This window comes from Muscardinus avellanarius (assembly GCF_963383645.1).
Source record: "Muscardinus avellanarius genome assembly, chromosome: 4".
NCBI classification, from domain to species: domain Eukaryota; kingdom Metazoa; phylum Chordata; class Mammalia; order Rodentia; family Gliridae; genus Muscardinus; species Muscardinus avellanarius.
The window spans coordinates 134490446-134512848 of record NC_137789.1 but is presented as its reverse complement, the minus strand read 5'-3'; the positions used below and the strand labels follow the sequence as shown (position 1 = coordinate 134512848).

At 44.1% G+C, this 22403-nt stretch overlaps 1 protein-coding gene across 5 annotated transcripts in view; it reads left to right on the top strand.

Moving 5' to 3' along the window:
• Positions 1–371: 371 nt before the first annotated feature.
• OGA (O-GlcNAcase) overlaps positions 372–22403 on the top strand; it is a gene marked incomplete at both ends in the record, with an annotated part of 47463 nt that continues 25431 nt past the window's right edge. For 3 of the 5 annotated variants that reach the window (XM_080693615.1, XM_080693614.1, XM_080693612.1), the window contains 5 exons: positions 938–1136; positions 12074–12125; positions 12556–12653; positions 15558–15688; positions 20134–20305. In XM_080693615.1, coding sequence (XP_080549741.1) covers positions 938–1136; positions 12074–12125; positions 12556–12653; positions 15558–15688; positions 20134–20305 — 652 coding nt within the window. Of the gene's footprint in view, positions 424–937; positions 1137–12073; positions 12126–12555; positions 12654–15557; positions 15689–20133; positions 20306–22403 lie in introns of those variants that run through there. The other 2 variants (XM_080693613.1, XM_080693616.1) reach the window with 2 other exon arrangements.

The following is a 22403-nucleotide window of genomic DNA, read 5'->3' as shown; positions in this document are numbered from 1 at the left end:
GCCCCAGAGCCCTGGGTGAGGCCAGCGCCAACAGGTGTCTGCTGATGAGAACGAATGATTACATTTTAAAGTGGGGTTAGCTCCAAAGATGGAGAGGAAAATACGACTCAAGGCAGAGGGGTAAGCTGAACTCCTTGGAATGATGTCTTCACAGAACCGAACCCAGGTGAGGCGGATGTAATGAGCCAAATTATTACAAGCATCTCCACGAAAGTAGGTCAGTCGCTTCCTATCTCTTTAAGAACTAGAGGCTCCGTTTCTGCGCCTGCGCCTAGGAAGGGTAAAAGCCTCTCCCGGGCACCCTTCCCCCTTCTCCCACTGCGTGCATTCGCAGCCGCCTCCTCCCAGGTTCCTTTTCTTGGGGTGGGGTAATGGTCCGTCCCAGGGTGCCAGGCTCTTCCTGGAGGGTGGCAAACGTAAATGGTACGCTCCATCGCCTGGGTTCCCTCCCGCTGCCCGCGTCTCTCCGCTCCGTCCCCCCCTACCGGATGTAGGGCAGTGGGCTGGCCCGGCCGAGGGCGGGGGAGCGGGGCCAGAGGACCGGTCTGAGCCGGTCTGCGGCGCAGGCGCAGTGCGGATAAACAGGAAGCGGGCGGTGGAGACCGCGGCAGAGGAGACCTGGGGGCTCGGAGGGGACCCGCGGAAGAACTCAGATTGCCGGGAGGGCGGTGGACGCCGAGCACGTCCGCCGGCGCCTCGGCCCGCAGCTCCAGCGCCCGGCAGTCGCGGCCCGCGCTCGCGTAGGCTCGGGCTCCGGCCGGGCCGAGCGCGCCGACAAAGGGCGGCCGCCGCCCTGCGCATCCGGGCACCGGGCCGCGGCGGGGGGCGGCGGGGGGAGGGGAGCGGGCCCGAGCGAGCCCGGCAGGCCCCGGGGCCGCGGCCCAACGGACGGAGGCCGAGCAGGACCGCAGCGGTGGCGGCGGCCGGCGGCAGGAGGATGGTGCAGAAGGAGGGCCAGGCGGCGCTGGAGGAGCGGGAGAACGAGCTGGCCGCCAGCCCCGCCGCCCCCGCGGGGGCGCCGCTGGAGCCGCCCGCAGCCCCGGGCCCCGCCGACGACGCCCCCGCCGGGCCCGGGGCGGCGGCGGGCGCCGGGGCGGCGGCGGGCGCCCGGCGGTTCCTGTGCGGCGTGGTGGAAGGTGAGTGCGCTCGCTCCCCGCGAAGGGACGTGGCCGCCCGGGGGCCCTGCAGCCGCCGCGAGCTCGCCTCCGCCCGGGCTCCGAGCCAGGCCGGCTCCGGGGCGGGCGCTGCGTGGGGCCGGGCGCTGGGCTCCGACTTGCCCCGGGGTTGTCTGTGCTCGAATGGAAAAATGTGGTGGCGCACGCCTGGAATCCTGCTGCCGGGGCGAGGCTGGAGGATTCCGGGCTCAAGCCCAGCTTGGGCAAAAGAGCAAGACTGTCTCGAGGAAAGAAAAAAAAAAAAAAAAAAGACGGGCGTGGTGGCGGCGCACGCTTGTAATCCCAGTACTTGAGAGGCTGAGACAGGAGGATTGTAGGTTCGCAGTCAGCCTCAGCAACTTAGACGCTGTTTAAAAATAGAGAATAACGTAGGGTTGGGGGTAGGCGGTATAGCTCAGAGGTAGAATGCCCCCGGATTCAGTACCGCACACCCGCATCGTGTACAGTGCTCCTGCCCCATCTTTTGGGGGTAAAAATGAATCCACACAGACGTGTGGTGTGAAGAGAAGCGTGGTCGGTCTGTAGTACTGCAAATTCCACCTGCTTAGAATTTTTTTTTTTCTAACCAGCAAACACCTCACTTGCATCCTAGAAAAGTGCCCTTTCCCAACTACTTGACTTTGACCTCGAGAGAAGTTTTGATTATAACAACATTCACAGCATCTGAGATAGGTAATAGGAGTTTAGTGTCTGCCTATGATGCTTAAAATAGTCTTGTGGGGAGCAGCCCATTTCTTGGGCGTCTGAGACAGAAGGACCACAGGTTTGAGGTTAGCCTGAGCAATTTTTTTTTTTTTTTTTTTTTTGGTGGTACTGGGGTTCCTGGAAGCCCTTCTACCTCCGGGCTACACTCCCAGACCTCTTTTTACATTTTTATATTTGGAAACAGGGCCTCCTAAGCCAGCGCGCGCGGCTGGCTTCGAACCTGCGCGATCCTCCTGTCTCTGCCTCCCAAGCGCGGGGATTACAAGCGTGTGCCACCACGCCCCGGCTAGCCTGAGCAATTTAGTGAGACCTTGTTTCAAAATAAACAAACTAGGGCTGAGGGTATAGCTCCCTCGTAGAATGCCCCTGAATTCACTCCCCAGGATAACATACAGACACACAAATGTCTTGTTTTCTTTCTTCCCTTTTACAGTTAAAGAGAATGACAGGCATTTTGGTACTGAGGGAAAATTATCAGAAGATTATATCAGAATTGGTTTCTTTTTTTTTTAAACTGGGGATTGAACCCAGAAGCATTCTACCTCCAAGCCACACTCCCAGCCCTACGTCTCACTGCGTTGCAAAGGGCCTCATTAAGTAGCTGAGCTGAGGCTGCCTGTGAACGGCCATCCTCCTGTCTCAGCCTCCCAAATGCTCGGATTACAAGCTTGAGCCACCAGGCCTGACTGATCCCAGGTTTTCTAGTTGTCCTATTCTCTCCTATTATGTAATGATGTGGATAGGAGTATAAAAACTAATCTTTGTAAAAAACTAAGAGGGTTGGTGGTGTGTCACTTTAATCCCAGCTGCTTGGGAAGCTAGGGAAGAGGAGGATCATTTGAGCCCCGAGACCAGCCTAGGTAACCTGGTGAGACCCTGTCTCAAACAAACAAAATAGAAAAAGGAAGGAAGGGCATGCTTTCTTCTCTTAGTTGAGAGTATCAGTTTTTCCAGTGTTGTCACCATATAAATACTGAGTATTCTGTTGAAAGATAAGTGGTGGATATGGTATTTATTTGTTTTGCAGTACTAGGGATTGAAGCCAGGGGCATTCTACCTCCAAGCTACATCCCCAGACCTATTTTTTTATTCTTTATTTTGAAACAGGGACTCACTAAGTTCCTGAGGCTGGCCTTGAACCTGTGATTATCTTGTCTCAGCCTCCCGCCTGGCTTTGGATATAGTATTTTAGATAAAGTTTAATTGTAGGGGAGAAGTGACTACTTTGCGGACCTAGTAGGGCATTGAAACTCTTCAGTAAAATTAACTATTTTTTTTGTGTGTGATACTGGGGATGAAACCCAGGGGTCTTCTACCTCCATGCTACACCTCCAGACCTATTTTATATTTTATATGGAAAAAGGGGCTCACTAAATTGCTGAGAGCCTCATTAAGCTGCTGACGCTGGCTTTGAAACTGCAATCCTCCTCTCAGCCTCCCAAGTACTGGGATTACAAGGGTACGCCATCACGCTCCGCTAAAATGAACTATTTGGAGGAATTTTGGGGGGAAGACAATATCCACTGGAGTCAGTGTTTTTGAAAACAAGATTGTTTTGTGTGATTTATCTGTTGATGTGGGTTTGTTAGTGGGTAGGGAGACTTTTTATAAAAACTGTTTTTGTTATCAAAGATCTTGGAATGGAGGATGGAGAAGGAGTACTGGGAATATAGAAATCTCAGAGCTAGACTGGAGTGAGTCTAAGGAAACTTGCTGGTTTATTCTATCTACAGTAATTGAATGAGAAAGCTCACTGGTTGTGTGTTTGTGTGTGTTAGAACTCAGGGGCATTTTACCTCTGAGCCACACTTCTAGCCTTCTTTCCTTTTTTATTTTGAAACTGAGTTTTACTAGGTTGATGAGGGTCTCACTACTTGCAGAGGTTGTCATCGAACCTGTGATCCTCCTGTCTCAGCCTCCCAAGTACTGGGATTACAGTTATGTCCTCACCATGCCCTGCTGGGAGAATCTTATTATCTTAAATAATAGAGTTAGCCAGCGTTAGTGGCTACGGGGCCTGCCTGTAACCTCAGTACTTGGAGGTTTAGATAGGAGGATCACAGGTTGAGGCTTATCTCAGCAATTTAGTGAGATTCAGCACCTAGGAGAACCCTGTTTTAAAAAAATAAGCATGGTGGCGCACGCTTGTAATCCCCGCGCTTGGGAGGCGGAGACAGGAGGATCGCGCAAGTTCGAAGCCAGCTGTGGGCGCTGGTTTAGGAGACCCTGTTTCCAAATAATAATATAAAATAGGTCTGGGAGTGTAGCCTGGAGTGTAGAAGGGCTTCCAGGAACCCTAGTACTGCCACAAAAAAAAAAAATACACACACACACACACACACACACACACACACACACACACACACACAAGCATGGAGACACATGCCTGTAATCCCAATCCCTGGGGGACTGAAACAGAAGGATTGCAGGTCCAAGGACAGCTTCTGAAAGCAATGGGGCTCTTATCTACCTAGTAGCTGGGGTGTAAGCTTAGAGGTAGAATGCTCCTGGGTTCCAGTACTTGAGAGGCTGAGACAAATTCAAAGCCAGCCTCAGATACTTAGTGAGGTCTCTACAACTTAGACCTTGTTTTGAAATAAAAAATAAAGGTGGGGGTGAAGTTTGGAGGTAGAATGCCCCTGGATTCAATCCCCTCTTCCCCTCCCCCCAAAAAAGAGAATGCCCTTGGGCTCAGTTCCTCAGTACAACAAAAACAAAAACTAAAATGGGCTGAGGGTAGCCAAGTATGGTGGCACATACTTGTAATCCCTGTACTTGGGAGGATGAGATAGGATTGCAGGTTCCAAATCAGCCTTAGCTATTTATTTATTTATTTATTTATTTATTTATTTATTTATTTATCTTTTGTGGGTCTGGGGGTGGAGCCCAGGGGCATTCAACTTCCGAGCTACACCCCCTGCCCTATTTTTTATCTTTATTTTGAAACCTGGTCTCACTGAGTTGCAGAGGGCCTCACTAAGCTGAGGCTGTCTGAACCTCCATCTTCCGGTCTCAGCCTCCCCAATGCTGGGATTACATGTGTACACCACCACGCTCAGCTCAGCCTTAGCTATTTAGTGAGGCCCTCTGCAACTTAGACCCTGTTTCAAAACAAATTGTACCTCAAACAGGAGGTAAAATGCCCCTGGGTTCAACCTCTATCACTGCAAAAGGAAAAAAAAAAGTTTTTTTTAAAATTACCATTATTTTTTTTTTATTGTTTTGTTTTTGGCAGTACTGGGGATGGAACCCAGGGGCATTCTACCTTTGAGCTATACCCCCAGCCTTATCTTTTATTCTTTTTTATATTCATTATTATTATTATTATTATTATTAGTGGTGGCGGTACTGGGGTTCCTGGAAACCCTTCTACCTCCGGGCTACACTCCCTGACCTATTTTTATATTTTTATTTGGAAACAGGGTCTCTTAAGCCAGAGAAGCTGGCTTTGAACCTGCGCCATCCTCCTGTCTCTACCTCCCAAGCGGGAGGATTACAAGCGTGTGCCACCACGCCCGGCTCCTTATTTTTTTCTTTAAACACTCAAAGCAAGCCTTGTTTTCTTGTCCCTCCCATTCCCTGGTGTATTTTCTTGGTGACTGAGTGCCTGAGCCAAGTACTTCTTGGGTTGGCACCATTCCTAAAATGAAGGGAGATAGAAAGTACTGTAGTTGTTGTCAGTATTCCTACCCTTAGAAACCTTTGTTTCAACTCATGTGTTAACAGTGTCAATGAACCGAAACTGTAAATCCAACTTTCAAAGAGCAAAGTTGGGTTCTGAAGATTATAATGTTGAAGTGCGACACTTGGAAATTTGTGTTGCTAGTGGCTTGCTACTCTTCTGCAAGGTATTGAACCTAGGGGCCTTCTACTCTTTTATATGCCCAGACTTTTTATTTATTATTTTTGTGGTACTGGGGATGGAACCCAGGCTACACCCCCAGAGCTATTTTATATTTTATTTGGAAACAGGGTCTCAATAAGTTGCTGAGAGCCTCACTACTAAGCTGGCTTCGAACTTGTGATCCTCCTGTCTCAGCCTTCCAAGTACTGGGATTTTAAACGTGTACCACTATGCCCAACTTTATTTATTCATTTGATTTTATTTGTTGATAACTGGAGATTGAACCCAAGGGTATTCTACTTCCCAGCTACCCCCAAGCCCTATTTTACTTACTTATTTTGCTACTGGGGATTGAACTCAGAAGCATTGTACCTCTGAACTATACTCCCAGCCCATGAACTATACTCCCAGCCCATTTTTTTATTTTTATTTTGAAACAGTGTCTCCTTAGGTTACTGAGAGTCTCACTACTTGGTGAAGATGGCCTCCAACCTGCAATCCTCCTGTCTCAGGCTTTCATGTACTGGCATTACAGGTATGCACCACCACACCTGACTCAATTCTCCCTTAGCTTCCCAAGTACCTGAGGTTATAAGTGTGCACCACCACACCTGTTCAGTTTTTTAAATTAATTAGGCAATTAATTATTGTGATACTGGGAATTGAACTCAGAGGCATTCTACCTTTGAGTTACACCCTCAACCTGATTTTATTTCTTATTTGGAAATGGTCTCACTAGTTTGCTGAGAGCCTTACTAAATTGCTGAGGCTGTCCTCAAACCAGCCATCCTCCTGTCTCAGCCTCCCAAGTACTAGGATTACAAGCGTACACCACCATGCCCGGCTCAGTTTTATTTCTTTTTTGGAAATAGGGCCTCGGTATGTTGCTGAGAGCCCACTAAATTGCCAAAGCTGGCTTTAAAAGAACCTGTAGTCTTCTGGTCTCAGCCTCCCAAGTACTGAGATTACAAACATGTGCCAACATGCTCGGCTTTGGTTTTTATTTTTTATTTGGAAACAGGGTCTTGCTGTGTTGCTGGGAGTCTCACACAATTGCTAAGACTGACCTCAAACTTGTGATCTTCCTGTTTGGGCCTCCCAAGTACTGGGATTACCAGTGTGTGCTACAAGGCCCTTTTGCTTTTTTTTTTTCTTTCCTTTCCTTTCCTTTCCTTTCCTTTCCTTTCCTTTCCTTTTCAGTACTGGGGATGAAACCCAGGAGCATTCTACCTCCGAGCTACACCCTCAGCCCTATTTTCTTTTTTTTTCTTTTGTGGTACTGGGGATGGAACTCAGGGGCCTTTTACCTCTGAGCTACATCTTCAGACCTATTTTATATTTTATTTGGAAACAGGGTCTCACTAAGTTGCTGAGAACCTCACAGAGCTGCTGAGCTGGCTTTGAATCTGCGATCCTCCTGTCTCAGCCTCCCAGGTACTGGGATTACAAGTGTGCGCCACCGTGCCCGGCTCCCAGCCCTAATTTTTTTTTTTGGGTGGTACTGGGGTTCCTGGGAACCTCTGGGCTACACTCCCAGGCCTATTTTATATTTTTTTCATTTTTTAAAATGTGGGAACAGGGTCTCTGGCTTCGAACCTGCGCGCTCCTCCTGTCTCCACCTCCCAAGCGCAGGGATTACAAGCGTGCGCCCGGCACAGCCCTAATTTTATTCTTTATTTGGATACGGGGTCTCACTAAGTTGCATTGAAGAAAAAAATTTTTATCAGAGCAACTTTAAAGGGCTGTTTAATGCCATGTAAGGATTGAACACAGGAATCTTCTACCTCTGAGCTACATTCCCAATGCCCCCCTCTCCCCCTTTCTTTTTCCTTTCCAGACAAGATTGCCAGGTGGGCCATGAACTTGTGCTTTCCTGCCTCCGTCTCTAGAGAGCTGGGATTAATGCTTGCTCTTTTCAGACACAGACACAGACACACACGCGCGCGCGCGCGCTAACTGCTCTAGGAAGCTAAATTAGATTTGTAAAAAGTTTATCCTGAGCCAGGTGTGGTGGCGCACACTTGTAATCCCAGCACTTGAGAGGCTTAGACAGGAGGATCGCACAGGTTCAAAGTCAGTCTCAGCTACTTAGTGAGGCTCTCAGCAACTTAGTGAGACCCTGTTTCAAAATAAAGTTTAAAAAAAATAGGTGTGGGAGTATAGTCCAGAGGTAGAAAAGCCCTTGGGTTCCACCCCCAGTACCACACACACACACACACACACACACACACACACACACGAAAAAGTATCCTAGCCAGGTGTAGTGGTGCGCATTTGTAATACCAATACTTGGGAGGCTGAGAAAGGAGGATTGCAGGTCAAAGCCAGTCTCAGCAATTTAGCAAGGCTTTCAGCAACAGTGAGACAGTTTCTAAAAAAGTAAAATTGGGCAGGGGATGTAGTTTCGAGGTAGAATGCCTCTGGGTTCAATTAAAAAAAAAAAAAATTACCCTAGTGCATGCCTGTTTAAACCAGCTATTGGGGAGGCTGAAGAGGGAGGGCAGGAGGATCTCCCAAGTTTTTTGGGCAGCTTAGCAAGACCTTGGCTCAATGTAAAATAAGGAATGGAGGTTAGTCATGCATGGTGGTGCACGCTTGTAATCCTAGTACTTGGGATGCTGAGACAGGATTACAGCTTTGGGGCCAGCCTTAGCAACTTAGTGAAGCCCTCTGTAACTTAGTGAGATTCTATTTCAAACTAAAAAATAAAAATAGGGCTGGGATTATAGGTGTGTAGGTCAGAGGTAGAATTCTCCTGGGTTTAATCCTGAGTACCACACACACAAAAGGAGGGGGGGGAGCTCAGGGGTAGAATGCCCCTGGGTTCAACCTTTTTTTTGGTCTGGGAATTGAACCCAGGGGCAGTCTACCTCCAAGCTATACTCCTAGGCCTATTTTATTTTGAAATAGGGCCTCTCTCGCTAAATTGCTAAGAGCTAAGTTGTTGTGGCTGGCTTTGAACTTGTTATCCTGTCTCAAGTTCAGTTTTAAGTACCCCTCCCCCCAAAAAAGAAAAATTATGATAGCTCGATACATTAGTATGTAATGAATTTTAAAAAATGTTATTTTTTGCAGTACTAGGGATGGAATTCAGAGGCATTCAACCTCCATGTTACACCCTAGCCCTATTTTTTTATTCTTTATTTTGAAACCGGGTCTCACTGAGTTGAAAAGGGCCTCACTAAGTATCTGAGGCTGTCCACGAACCGGGATCATTGGTCTCAGCCTCCCAAATGCTGGGATTACAAGCATGTGCCACCACACCTGGCTTAAAATTTCTTAAATTTTTTTTTTCCCCAGTTGGGGGTGGAACCCAGAGGCATTCGACCTCCGAGCTACACCTCCTGCCCTAATTTTTATTCTTTATTTTGAAACAGGGTCTCGCTAAGTTGCAGAGGGCCTAAGTACCTGAGGCTGTCCTGCGGAACTGCGATCCTTGGTCTCAGCCTCCCAAATGCTGGGATTACAGGCATGTGCCAACACACCAGCTCAAATATTTTAAATAAAAAATTAAAAAAGTTTTTTGTGTATGTGGGTCTGGAAATGGAACCCAGGGGCATTTGACCTCCAGGCTACATCCCCTGCCCTATTTTTTTTTTATTCTTTGTCACAGGGTCTCACTAAGTTGTGGAGGGCCTCACTAGGTAGCTGAGGCTGTCTGCAAACTCCAATCTTCTGGTCTCAACCTCCCGAATGCTGGGATTACAAGCATGAGCCACTACATCTGGCTAAAAAATTAACTATTTTTAATTTACTAAAATTAAATGTTGGTACTGGGGATGGAACCCAGGGGCATTCTACCTCAGAACTATACTCTCAGCCCCTTTTTTTTTTTTTTTAATTTTTTAAAATTATACCGGGCGTGGTGGCGCACGCATGTAATCTCCATGCTTGGGAGGCTGATACAGGATGATAACACAGGTTTGAAGCTAACCTCAGCTACTTAGTGAGGCTCTTAGCAACTTAGTGAGACCCTGTTTCCAAATAAAATATAAAATAGGACTGGGAGTATAGCCCAGAGATAGAAAGCTTCTGGGTTTCACCCACAGTACCACCAAAAAGAAATAATCAAAGAAAGAAAGAAAATTTTTTAAAAAATTTAATTTTTTTGTGGTACTTGGGGTGGAACCCAGGGTTTTTCTCCCTACCTCCGGTTATACTCCCAAGACCTATTTCATATTTTATTTGGAAACAGGGTCTCACTAAGTTGCTGAGAGCCTCAATAAGTAGCTGAGGCTGGCTTCAAACCTGTGTGATCCTCCTGTCTCAGCCTCCCAAGTGCGGGGATTACAAGCGTGTGCCACCATGCCTGGCTTTATTTTTTTTACTTTTTGAAACTGGGTCTTACTGAGTCGCTAAGTAGCTGAGGCTGTCCTTGATCGTCCTGTCTTAGCCTCCCAAATGCTGGGATTAAGTGTGTGCCACCATGCCCAGCTTGTAATGAATTTTTCTCTGGTTCATTATTAATCATACTGCCTAGGTTGGAGCTCCTACGTGTGTGGGGGGGCATTTTTGTGTTCAGAATGCTTTTATTGACCATCTTCCTGGTATTCTTGAGGTTTTTCTTTTGTTGATAATTAGACTGGAACTAGTAGAAAGTATAAACAAGCTGTAAGGTATATTTGGTAGAGCTATGATTAACATACTAGAGAGGTCCAAATACCACATTTTGTGCTTATAACTTGGTCAAGGTTTGTTTCCTATAGTGGGCCCTCTGGAGCACGTTAGCTGCATCCTTAAATGTCCAATTGTTGAAACATTTGCTCTGGAATTGGGATAGTTTGAAAGTTTGTTGCTCAGGCTAGTGAATGTGGCTTCAGGGTTTTGTTTTGTTTTGTTTTTTTGTCCTTTTGTTAGGAATTTTTTTCATGAAATTAAGTTGGAATCTGACTAATCATTTTCCTGATTTTATTACCTTGTTTGCCTTCCATCACTCCTTTAAAAGCATTTAACTTTCCTCTTAGGTAGTAATTGTTATTATTACATTGTTAGTATTACATTGCTTTCTTTCCCTATTGTAAAATTTAGATACTCTTAGGGAGTAAAATTTGTTGGGAGAGGAGCCTAGTGTACCATTTGCCTTGTAAATTCTAGGTCCCAGATTCATTATTAGAACTACAAAAAAAAAAGTTAATCATAAGTGTATTTCATCTCTCTTGATAATAAAAGGATAGATTTAGCCATTTTCTGTAATAATCACATAAGTAAAAAATATCATGCTAGAATAAGAAGAAAACTTTGTGGGGGGGATACTGAGGATTAAACCCAAGGGATGTTCTACCTCAAAGCTATACCCCCAGTTCTATTTTTGCATTTTATTTTTAGGTTGAAATAAGGTTCTTACTAAGTTGCTCAAGGCCTCACTGAATTGCTGAGGGTGGTCTCAAACCTAGAATTCTCATATCTCAGCCTCCCAAGCACTGGAATTACAGGAATGTGCCACCATGCCCAGCTAGAATAAGAAAATTTACCTGAACAAAAAGGGAATAAAAGTCAGCTTATAATATCACCACCCAAAGATACTAAAAAGCTTTAATGTTTTAATAAGTATTCTTCAGATCTTGGTGTATTTGGTGTATTTTTACACTTTTTTTTTCTGGTTCTGAGGCTGGAACCCACTGGCATTCTCTCTCCAAGCTACACTCAGTCCTGTTTTTTATTCTTTATTTTGAAACAGGGTCTCACTGAGTTACAAATGGCCTAAGTAGCTTGAGGCTGTCCGCGAACCGTGATCCTCCTGTCTCAGCCTCCCAAATGCTAGAATTAAAAGTGTACATCACCACACCCAGCTGTACCCTTTATATATGTGCGTGTGTGGTACTGAGAATGGAACCCAAAGGCATTCTACCTCTGAGCAACACCCCCAGACCTATTTTTTATTCTTTATTTTGAAACAGGGTCTCACTGAATTGCAAAAGGACTAACTAAGTGGCTGAGGCTGCCTTTGAACCTGCACAATCCTCCTTTCTCAGCCTCCCAAATGCTGGTATCACAAGTGTGCACCACCATGCCCAGCTCTACACTTTTTTTTTTTTTTTTTTTTTTTTGGTGTTACTGAGGGTGGAACCCAGAGGCTTTCTACCTCCGGGCTATACTCCCAGACCTATTTTATATTTTATTTGGAAACAGGGTCTCACTAAGTTGCTGAGAGCCTCACTAAGTAGCTGAGGCTGGCTTTGAACCTGTGCGATCCTCCTGTCTCAGCCTCCCAAGCACTGGGATTACAAGGGTATGGCACCACGCCAAGCACTACACATTAGGGGGGAAAAATGTATGTTTTGTCACCTGCTTTGCTCAATAAATGTTACCACATATTGAAACTGAAAATGATTTCATTTTTTATATCTAGGATTTTATGGAAGACCTTGGGTTATGGAACAGAGAAAAGAACTCTTTAGAAGGTAAGCTTTGTCACATGTAGCAAAGAGGAGGAATCTTAAGCACTTAACATTCTCTTATGTTTAAAGAAATACTGATACAGAATGGCTCTGTTACAATCTGATGATTTCTCAATTGCAGAAGTTATTTATTTTGATCTTTTAGGCCAGTGGTTTTCAAACTTTTCTTGGTTTAAGCTGAATGGGTATTAGGTTTTGCCTACCTCACCCATAGTAGTGTTTTTATTCAGTATTTTTATATGTTCACATATCTTTTAATATTTATATAATGTTTTAGAAAAACCCTGCAGATTACTAAAGTTCAGATGCTACTGTCTTAGAATATTACTAGTTTTGTATGAGATGAAGATGCTCCAAAAAGAGGAAAAAATGTGAGATTTGTAGCCTGTGAATGTTGCCTATCTATACATATGTGGTTTTCTTTTTCCTCAAGGCTCCAGAAGTGGGAATTAAATACATATTTGTATGCCCCAAAAGACGACTATAAACACAGGATGTTTTGGAGAGAGATGTACTCAGTAGAGGAAGCTGGTAATCATTTTCTTTTGAATGTATAAATTTAGAATATGTGCTGGGTAGCCAGGCATTGTAGCACACACCTTTAATCCTAGTACTTGGGAGGCTGAGACTGGGGGATTGCAGGTTTGAGGACAGCCTCAGCATATATTGAGACTCTGTGTAACCTGGTAAGGTCCCCATAAAAAATAAGGCTGAGGGTATAGCTCAGAGGTAGAATGTCCCCCATTCAATCCCAGTAAAACACATGCACAAAATTCGGGCTATGTGAAGAAAATAGCTTCATTTTAGCCGGGTGTATGGTGGCGCACGCTTGTAATCCCCGCGCTTGGAAGGCTGAGACAGGAGGAACGCACAGGTTTGAAGCCAGCCTCAGCTACTTAGTGAGGCTCTCAGCAACTTAGTGAGACCCTGTTTCCAAATAAAGTATAACATAGGTCTGAGAGTATAGCCCTGAGGTAGAAAGCCCCTCTGGGTTCCACTGTCAGTACCACAAAAGAAAAGAAAAGAAAATAGTTACATTTTAAAGTAGTTATGTATGATTTTATTTATTTCTTTTTGTGGTACTGGGGATTGAGCCCAGGGACCTTCTAACTCCGAGCTATATCCCCAGACCGACTTTATTTTTATTTGGAAACAGGGTCTCACTAGGCTCTGGTAACTGTTTAGTCTGTATAATCTAATACAGATTGAGAAAGTGGCAACTCGAAGAAAATCAACTGTAATCACTGCTGCTGGGGAGGCTGAGACAGGAATATCACATCCTTAGCAACATAGCAAGACCCTGTCTCAAAATGAAAAAGATTAGCTGGGCATTGTGGCACACGCTTGTAATCCTAGCATTTGGGAGACTGAGACAGGAGGATTACAGTTCACGGACAGCCTCAGCTACTTAGGTCCTTTGCAAGTCAGTGAGACCCTGTTTCAAGATAAAGAATAAAAATAGGGCTAGGGATGTAGCTCGAAGGTAGAATGCCCCTGAGTTCCATCCCCAGTACCACCAAAAAAAGTTTTTTTTTTTTTTTAATCTTATTTTTGGTACTGGGGGTTCAACCCAGGGACATTCTACCTCCGAGCTTCATCTTCAGCTCTTTTTTTCATTTGGAAACCAGGTTTGTCTAGGTTGCTGAGTCTCATTGTGTTACTGAAGCTTGTCCTTGAACCTGCTGTCCTCTATCTCAGCCTCTCACATACTGGAATTACAGCTGTACACCATACCTTTTATTTTTTCTTGCAGTACTGAGGACAGAACCCTGGAGCATTCTACCCTCAAGCTACACCCCCAGTCCTTTTTTTATTCTTTATTTTGAAACAAGATCTCACTGAGTTGCAGTGGCTCACTAAGTAGCTGAGGCTGGCTGAGAACCCCGATCCTCCTGTCTCAGCCTCACAAATACTGGGATTACAAGCATGTGCCACCATGCCTGCCACACCATAACTCTTTTTTTAAAAAATGCTTAAAATACTATTTATCTTAGTTGGCTCCAATGACACACACCTGTAGTTCCGGTACTTGGAAGGCTGAGGCAGGAGGATCACAGGTTTCTGGCCAGCCTTAGCAATTTAGTGAGACTTGCAGAAATGTAGTGAGACTCTTTTATACACCCAGCCCAATTCTTTTTCTTATTTGAAAATAGGGTGTACGTTGAGAAAGGCCTTGCTAAGTTGGCCAAGGCTAGCTTTGAACCTGCAATAGCCTCCTGTCTCAGTACTGGGATTACTAGCATATGCCAAAACACCCAGCTGAAGATTAGCAATGTAGCAGTTTAGCAAGACTCAGCAACTTAATGAGACCCTGTTTCAAAATAAAAAGTAAAATAGTGATAGGATGTAGCTCTGAAGCAGAATACTCCTGGCTTCAATTCACAATAAAACACACACACACACACACACACACACACACACACACACACACACACAACTACATTATAGAACCTCCTTATTTATTTATTTATTTATTGCAGGTCTGGGGATGGAACCCAGGGCCTTCTACCTCGGAGCCACATCCCCTGCCCTATTTTTTATTCTTTATTTTGAAACAGGGTCTCCCTAAGTTGCAGAGGGCCTCACTAAGTAGCTAAGGCCGTCCTCGAACTGCAATCCTCCGGTCTCAGCCTCCTAAATGCCGGGATTACAAGCGTGCACCACCACATCTGACTTATAGAACCTCCTTTTAAATCAGACAGTTGGTGACTTTCTTTGGGGACTTAGTAAATGGGGAGACATTTTCATACTTCGAATTAAATTGTATAATACTTAGTTACAAAAGTGGCTCAAAGGCACTAGAGGCAGTTTCCTTAAGAAGAAGCAGTTGAGACTTATCCCATCTATATAGTGTTACTACTCTGTTTAACTTAAATGTGCCTTTAACTTATTTGCTGATGATGCTGTTTATGAAACAGTGTGATCAATAATCAAAACAGAGTTAAATGACTAGATGCCATTGAATGTTATTCAAAGACGTATCAGTCATTACTTTTTTTAAGGAAAATTTTATTTCTTTGTGGTTTAAATTTTAAAAATGTGAAATTTAGCTGGGTTTGGTAGTCCATGCCTGTAATCTCAGCTACTCGGGGACTGAGGCGGGAGGATCTCAAGTTGGAAGGTAGCTTGGGCAATTTAGCAAAATCCTCTCTCTCAAAATAAAAAAGTCCTAGGATGCAGCTCAGTAGTATAGTACCCCTGGGTTCTGTACACAGCAGCGGGTAGGGAAAGAGTAAAACTTGTCCTTTCCCTCTTATGCTGACATTCAGTTACTTTTATGCCATTTTGTATGCCCTGTTATCCAGTGAACATGACAATTTTGTTAGATATAAGGAATTTTCCTTTTTTGTAAGTTGGAAAAATTATCTCTTAAGTTAGAAAAGGTTTCTTTACTTTTCTGTGCTACTTCCTAAAACCATGGACTCTGTTCTTTAGAGCAACTTATGACTCTCATCTCTGCTGCACGGGAATATGAGATAGAGTTCATCTATGCTATCTCACCTGGATTGGATATTACTTTTTCTAACCCCAAGGAATTATCTACATTGAAACGCAAATTGGACCAGGTAACTGTTTTATTTTTCCTGACTCAGTATTTGAAACTAAAAGTTGTCTGGGTTGCTTCTGTGAATTGCAAATTTGTACTCTGTTTCTGTAGGCATTATTTACTTTGATACTTCTTTTTTTTTGGTTAGTACTGGGGATGGAACCTAGGGGCATTCTAACTGAGGTACACACCCAACCCTATTTTTTATATATTTTGAAGTAGGGTCTCACTAAGTTGCAGAATGCCTCACTAAGTATCTGAGGCTGACTTTGAACCTGTGTGATCCAAGTACTGGGGTTACAAGTGTGTGCCACCATGTCCCATTTTACTTTGACACTTTGTGTATGTGTGGTGTTTGGGATGGAACCCAGAAGTATTCTACGTCCAAGCTACACCCCAGCCCAATTTTTTAAATTTTGAAACAGGGTCTCACCGAGTTGTGGAGCACCTCACTAAGTAGCTGAGGCTCATTGCAAACCCGGATCCTCCAGTCTCAGCCTCCCAAGTACTGGAATTACAAGTATGTGTCACCACGCCTGGTTGGGCATGTTTTATTGGTGGGTGTGTATTTGCCTAGCATGCCTGAGTTCAATGCCCAGCACTGCAAACAAAACAGAAGACAGAAGGTATAATTTAGTCTGGAAATGGCTAGTTTCCCAACATGAGAAGAACAACAGATTAGGTAAACATGTAATGTGTTCAGATCTACTTCTTTGTCGCATAATAGCTGCATATTTGTGTGTGTGTGGGTCTGAGGATGGAACCCAGGAGTGTGGGTCTGAGGATGGAACCCAGGGGCATTCAACCTCCAAGCTACAACCCCTGCCCTATTTTTTATTCTTTAATTTGAAACAGGGTCTCGCTAAGTTGTGAAGGGCCTCACTAAGTAGTTGAGGCTGGCTGAGAACCTCCAATCCTCCTGTCTCAGCCTCCCAAATGCTGGGATTACAAGAGTGCACCACCACACCCGGCTTGCATATCTTTTTTAGTAAAGTGTAGAGCTCCCATTTTTCTCTTTGTGTGTGTGTGTGTGGGGGGGGGGGTTCTGGGGATGGAACCCAGGGACATTCTACTTCTGATCTACACTCCCAGTCCTTTTTTTTTTTTTTTTTTTTTTATTCTTGAAACAGGGCCTCACTGAGTTGAAAAGGGCCTCACTAAGTAGATGAGGCTTGCTGAGAACCTGGATCCTCCTGTCTCAGCCTCCTAGTTGCTGGGATTACAAGCGTACACCACCATACCTGTCTTTTTCTCATTTTTAAGTGTGCTAGTTTTTCTGTATACATTACCTTGTTCCTTTAGGTAAAGACTTATATTAGTCACATTAAAATGTTTAGTGAGTTTAAGGTGTGGCTGCAAGTGTAGCTCAGTGGTATATAGTATGTGCTTAGCATGCACAAGACCCTGTTAGTCCAGTTTTCTCTACTATTACCCAAATACTTGGCAATTTAGAGGAGGAAATATTTATTTTGGCTGTGGTTTCCGAGGATTCAGTTCATGGTTGCCTGGCTCCATGTCTCTGGGCCTGACTGAGGCAGAACATTGTGTCTGAAGGGCATGGTAGAGGAAAGCATCTCAGCTTTTAGCAGCAGGGATACAGAGGGAGGAAGAAGAGTGTGGGGGAGAGAGACATTTTTAAGACATAGTCCCAGGGACTACTGGATTGATCCTTTTGATTGACCACTGATGAGGTTAGAGCTCTCATGATGCAACATTTTCTAAAGGCCCCACCTCTGAACCCCCACCTTTGAACCTTGCTGTGCTGAGGACAATGTTTGGGGGGACATTCCAGATCTAAACCATAACAGAAGCCCTAGCTTCAATCACCATAAAACACATAAAAGGTAATTTTCACGAATGAGCTTTTTTTTTTTTTTTTTTTTTGGTGGTACTGGGATTCTTGGAAGCCCTTATACCTCCGGGCTACACTCCCAGACCTATTTTATATTTTTGAAACAGGGTCTCTTACGCCAGCGCGGCTGGCTTCGAACCTGCGTGATCCTCCTGTCTCCGCCTCCCAAGCGCGGGGATTACAAGCTTGCACCACCACACCCGGCCACGAATGAGCTTTTAAGAGGTTATATTAAGAGCTAGGTGTAGGTGCCCTCCTATAATTCCAGCACCTGGGAAACAGACAGGAGGATCACAGGTTTAAGGCCAGTACAGTAGTTTAGTAAGAGACCCTATTTTGAAGGAAAAAAATCCCTGTGTGGTGGTGCATACTTTTTTTTTTTTTTTTTTTTTGGTGGTACTGGGGGTGGAACCCAGGGGCTTTCTACCTCCAGGCTATACTCCCAGACCTATTTTCTATTTTATTTGGAAATAGGGTTTCACTAAGTTGCTGAGAGCCTCATTAAGTAGCTGAGGCTGGCTTCGAACCCCTATGATCCTCCTGTGTCAGCCTCCCAAGTGCGGGGATTACAAGCCTGGGCCACCACACCTGGCTGGTGCATACTTCTAATCCCAGTATTTGGGAGGCTGAAACAGGATTGCAGGTTCAAGGCCAGCATTAGCAATTTACCTAGGTTTCTTTTCAGAATTAAAAGGTGTGGGTGCCAGGGGTTTAGATCAGAGGCTCAGTGCCCCTAGATTCAGTACCCAAATAAGTGAATGGGCTGATAGTGTAGCTTTAGGGGGTAGAACCCCACAACCCCTTGGATTCAACCTCCAATACTTCCCTCCCAACAAAAGATTATTTCCTGATTTTATCAAATTCTATTGTGTTCTTTCTGGTTTAAGACTAGTTACAGACTAGGTGGCACTGTGGCGGCACACCCAGTTAGGTTAGCTGGGTGTGGTAGTGCATGCCTGTAATTCCAGTACTTGGAAGGCTGAGACTGGAGGATTGCATGTTGGAGGACAGGCTCAGCAACTAGTGAGACTCTCATCAAACTTGCAAGACCCTGTTTCTTTTTTTTTCTTTTTGGAGGTACTGGGGATGGAATCCAGGCATTGTACCTCCGGGCTATGTAACCCATCCCTGTTTATTAGTCTTTTTTTTTTTTTTTTTTGGGTGGTGGTGGTACTAGGGGTGGAACCCAGGGGCTTTCTACATCCAGGCTATACTCCCAGACCTATTTTATATTTTATTTGGAAACAGGGTCTCACTGAGTTCCTTAGAGCCTCACTAAGTAGCTGAGGCTGGCTTCAAACCAGTGCGATCCTCCTGAACCAGTGCGATCCTCCTGTCTCCCAAGCACTGGGATTACAAGCATGTGCCACCACGCCGAACTTTTTTTTTTTTTTTGAAACAGAGTCTCACTGAGTTGTGAAGGGCCTCGCTAAGTCTGAGGCTGTCTGCAAACCGTGATTTCCCCATCTCCGTCTCCTGAATGCTGGGATTGCAAGCATGTGCCACCATGCCCAGCTAAGACCCTGTTTCAAAAAAAAAAAAAAAAATTAAAAAGTGCTCAGAAGTAGAATGCACATGGGTTTAACCTCCAGTTACACCCCCCAAAACACAAAAGAATAGTTGGGAGTTGGGTCTATTTGCAAAGGTATTAATTAAGATCAGTGTGTCAGTTCAGACTAGAATAAGGCTAGGTTTTTTTTGTGTGAGTGTGTGGGGTACTGTTTATTTTGAAACAGTCTTGCAAGGTTGATGAGAATCTGACTTTGAGGTTAAAGCTGTGGGTTTTTTTTTTTTTGGTGGTGGTACTGGGGGTAGAACCCAAAGGTTTTCTACCTCTGGGATCTATTCCCAGACCTATTATATATTTTATTTGGAAACAGGGTCTCACTAAATTTCTATGAGCCTCATTAAGTAGCTGAGGCTGGATTTGAACCTGTGCGATCCTCCTGTCTCAGCCTCCCAAGCATACGCCACCACGCCCAGCCTGAGGTTGTCCTTGAACCCACGATCCTCCTGCCTCAGGTTCCTAAGTACTGAGATTACAAATATTTAAGAGTACAGTGTATGTATTATCACACTGGGCAGGGCTAGGACTATTTTTGTCTTGAGTTTACTTCTTGTTTGTGTTCTGTATTTTTTTGAAGTTGAGTCTTTTGTAACTAGCAGCTAAGGAGGTAGAAGGAGAGGCTACATTGTAGAAGCTTTGTTTTGACATTTTCCTATTGCATTTAAACCCAAGTATAAGATGGATACCTATTTAATTTAGAATTTCTTCTGAAAATGTAAAAGCAGAGCCAGGTTTCTGGCACAGGCCTTGTAATCCCTCAGACCAAGAGGATGTTAAGTTGAGGCTAGCCTTAGCAACTTAGTGGGACCCTGTTACAAAACAAAGCAGAAAGTCTTGGGAGTATAGCTTGGAGGTAGAATGCCAATGGGTTCAATCTCTAATACGAAATGAAAAGAAAATATGAAAACCATAAAGTTTGGTTTTGAACAGTCTTAAGAAAAGTTTAAGTATACCTATTAATTATATACTTTATATGAAATCCTTTATTTTCTTTTGGAGTCTAAAGTGAGTTTGTAATCATCTGGGTTTCTTGTTTGTTTTCTAGGTTTCTCAGTTTGGGTGCAGGTCATTTGCCTTGCTTTTTGATGATATTGACCATAATATGTGTGCAGCAGACAAAGAGGTATTCAGTTCTTTTGCTCATGCACAGGTCTCCATTACAAATGAAATTTATCAGTACTTAGGAGAACCAGAAACTTTCCTCTTCTGTCCTACAGGTATAGTATATAATATCTTTTTTGGTATATAATATCTTTATATTAAACTAATCTTAAGATTTGTAGTGTCAATAGGGTCTATGTTTAATCCCTATATAGTAAGCTCTATTACACTTCCTTTTTAATGTATAAATCCTTTTGCTTTTCTTCTACCTTTTTTTGTAATCCTTTTTCTAGACATTGTTTAAGATATTAAAGTGGAGAAATTTAGGAGCTTATAAATGACACAGGACTAGGCTAAAAATGTATGGTTTTTAGTGCTGAAAGTATGACAACATTACATTTCTAGGATTAATAGAGAGGTGGGTAGTAGTATTGAAATGATAACTGGAAAATATTAATTTATATTGCTTTTAACGTAGTCACTTGTTATCTCCTCCTGCTGGTCCCCCCCCCCTTTTTTTTTGTGTGTGTGTGTGTGTGTGTGGTACTGGCGTTCCTGAAGCCCTTCTACCTCCGGGCTACACTCCTAGACCTATTTTTTACATTTTCATTTTGGAAACAGGGTCTCCTAAGCCAGTGCGCGCGGCTGGCTTCGAACCTGTGCGATCCTCCTGTCTCTGCCTCCCAAGCGCGGGGATTACAAGCATGCGCCACCACGCCCGGCTGCTGGTCCCCTTTGTCTGCCTATGCACATCTGCTTCCTTCTTGACTCCTCCCGCTCTCTGGGCTCGTCTCCAGTAGTTAGCATAGAGGGCCCAAGGATTTCCCCTTTTCCTTTCCCTACCTCAGTTCTCTTCCAGTGAAAATGTTTTAGTCTCTTAGTTTTCTTTTAAAATTCAGTTTACAGGAAATCTCCCTCAGACTTTTTTGTTTAAGAAGAAAGAAATTCTGAGACATTTTAGATTGGATTATTTAACTGTGGGTCTGCCTCTTACAGTATCGTGAACCTTATTTTAGTGGTGTGCTTCTACATGAGTACCCAAATATTGTTTAATAGCAGACATACTTAGGGGGAGTTGGGTATCATGGCACATACCTATATAACTCCAGCTGTTCTAGAGGCTGAGGGAAGACCATTGTGAGTTCTAGGCCAGCCCAGGCAACTTGGTGAGATCCTGTCTCAGAAAGAAGAAGAATAATAGTAATAGCTCGGTGTGGTGTACATGCCTGCAATTCTACTACTTGAGAGGTTAAGACAGGAGGATCACAGATTCAAGTCCACTCTTGGCAATTTAATAAGATCCTGTTTCAAGTAGAAAGTGCTGGGGTGTAACTTAAGAGGTAGAATGCTCCTAGGTTCAGTCCCCAATCCAAAAATAATAATAACATCATCATCATCTGACTGCAAGTCGTAATTTTTTTCCCCCCGGTACTGGGGATGTGGAACCCAGGGGTTTCTGTACCTCCAAGCTACATCCCAGCCCTATTTTTTATTTTTTATTTTGAAACAGGGTCTCACTGAGTTGCAAAGGGCCTCATTAAGTAGCTGAGGCTGGCTTTGAACCTGCGTGATCCTCTTGTCTTGGCCTCCCAAATGCTGGGATTACAAGCCTGGGCCACCATGCCCGGCTTTGCAAGTAGTAATTTAAGTTGTAGCTAGATAACTCTACTAAAACATTGTAAGATGTGCTACAGATCTCTAATCCCAGCACTTGGGAGGCGGAGACAGGAGGATCACAGGATCAAGGCCAGCTCAGCAATTTAGCATAATCCTGTTTCAAAATGAAAAGGTCTGGAAGTGTAATTTGGAGAGAGAATGTCTCTGGGTTCAATCACAACTACCCCCCACCAAAAAATAAAATAGGGCTGGGGTATAGCTTAAAGGTAGAATGCCCTTGGGTTTAGTCCCCAGTACCAACAAAAGAATAATTTAAGTCATTGTCATCGACTTGTATTCTTTTATGGTAGAAAAACCAAGCCATTGTCTCATCTCATTTTAGTTCTAATATTATGTTTCATTATATTTGGCCTTTAAGGTGAGAAATGTAGAAATGCTAAAATTGTTATTTTAGTAAACTTGTATTTCTTAGTGACTGGAAGATAATAAGGATTCATCTTTACTACTGTTAAGGAAAAATGTCAGATTTTATGAATTGATTCTTAAATGAATTAGCCGCTTGAGTTTACTCCCTTTCAGTTGTGGTGTGGGAGCCTT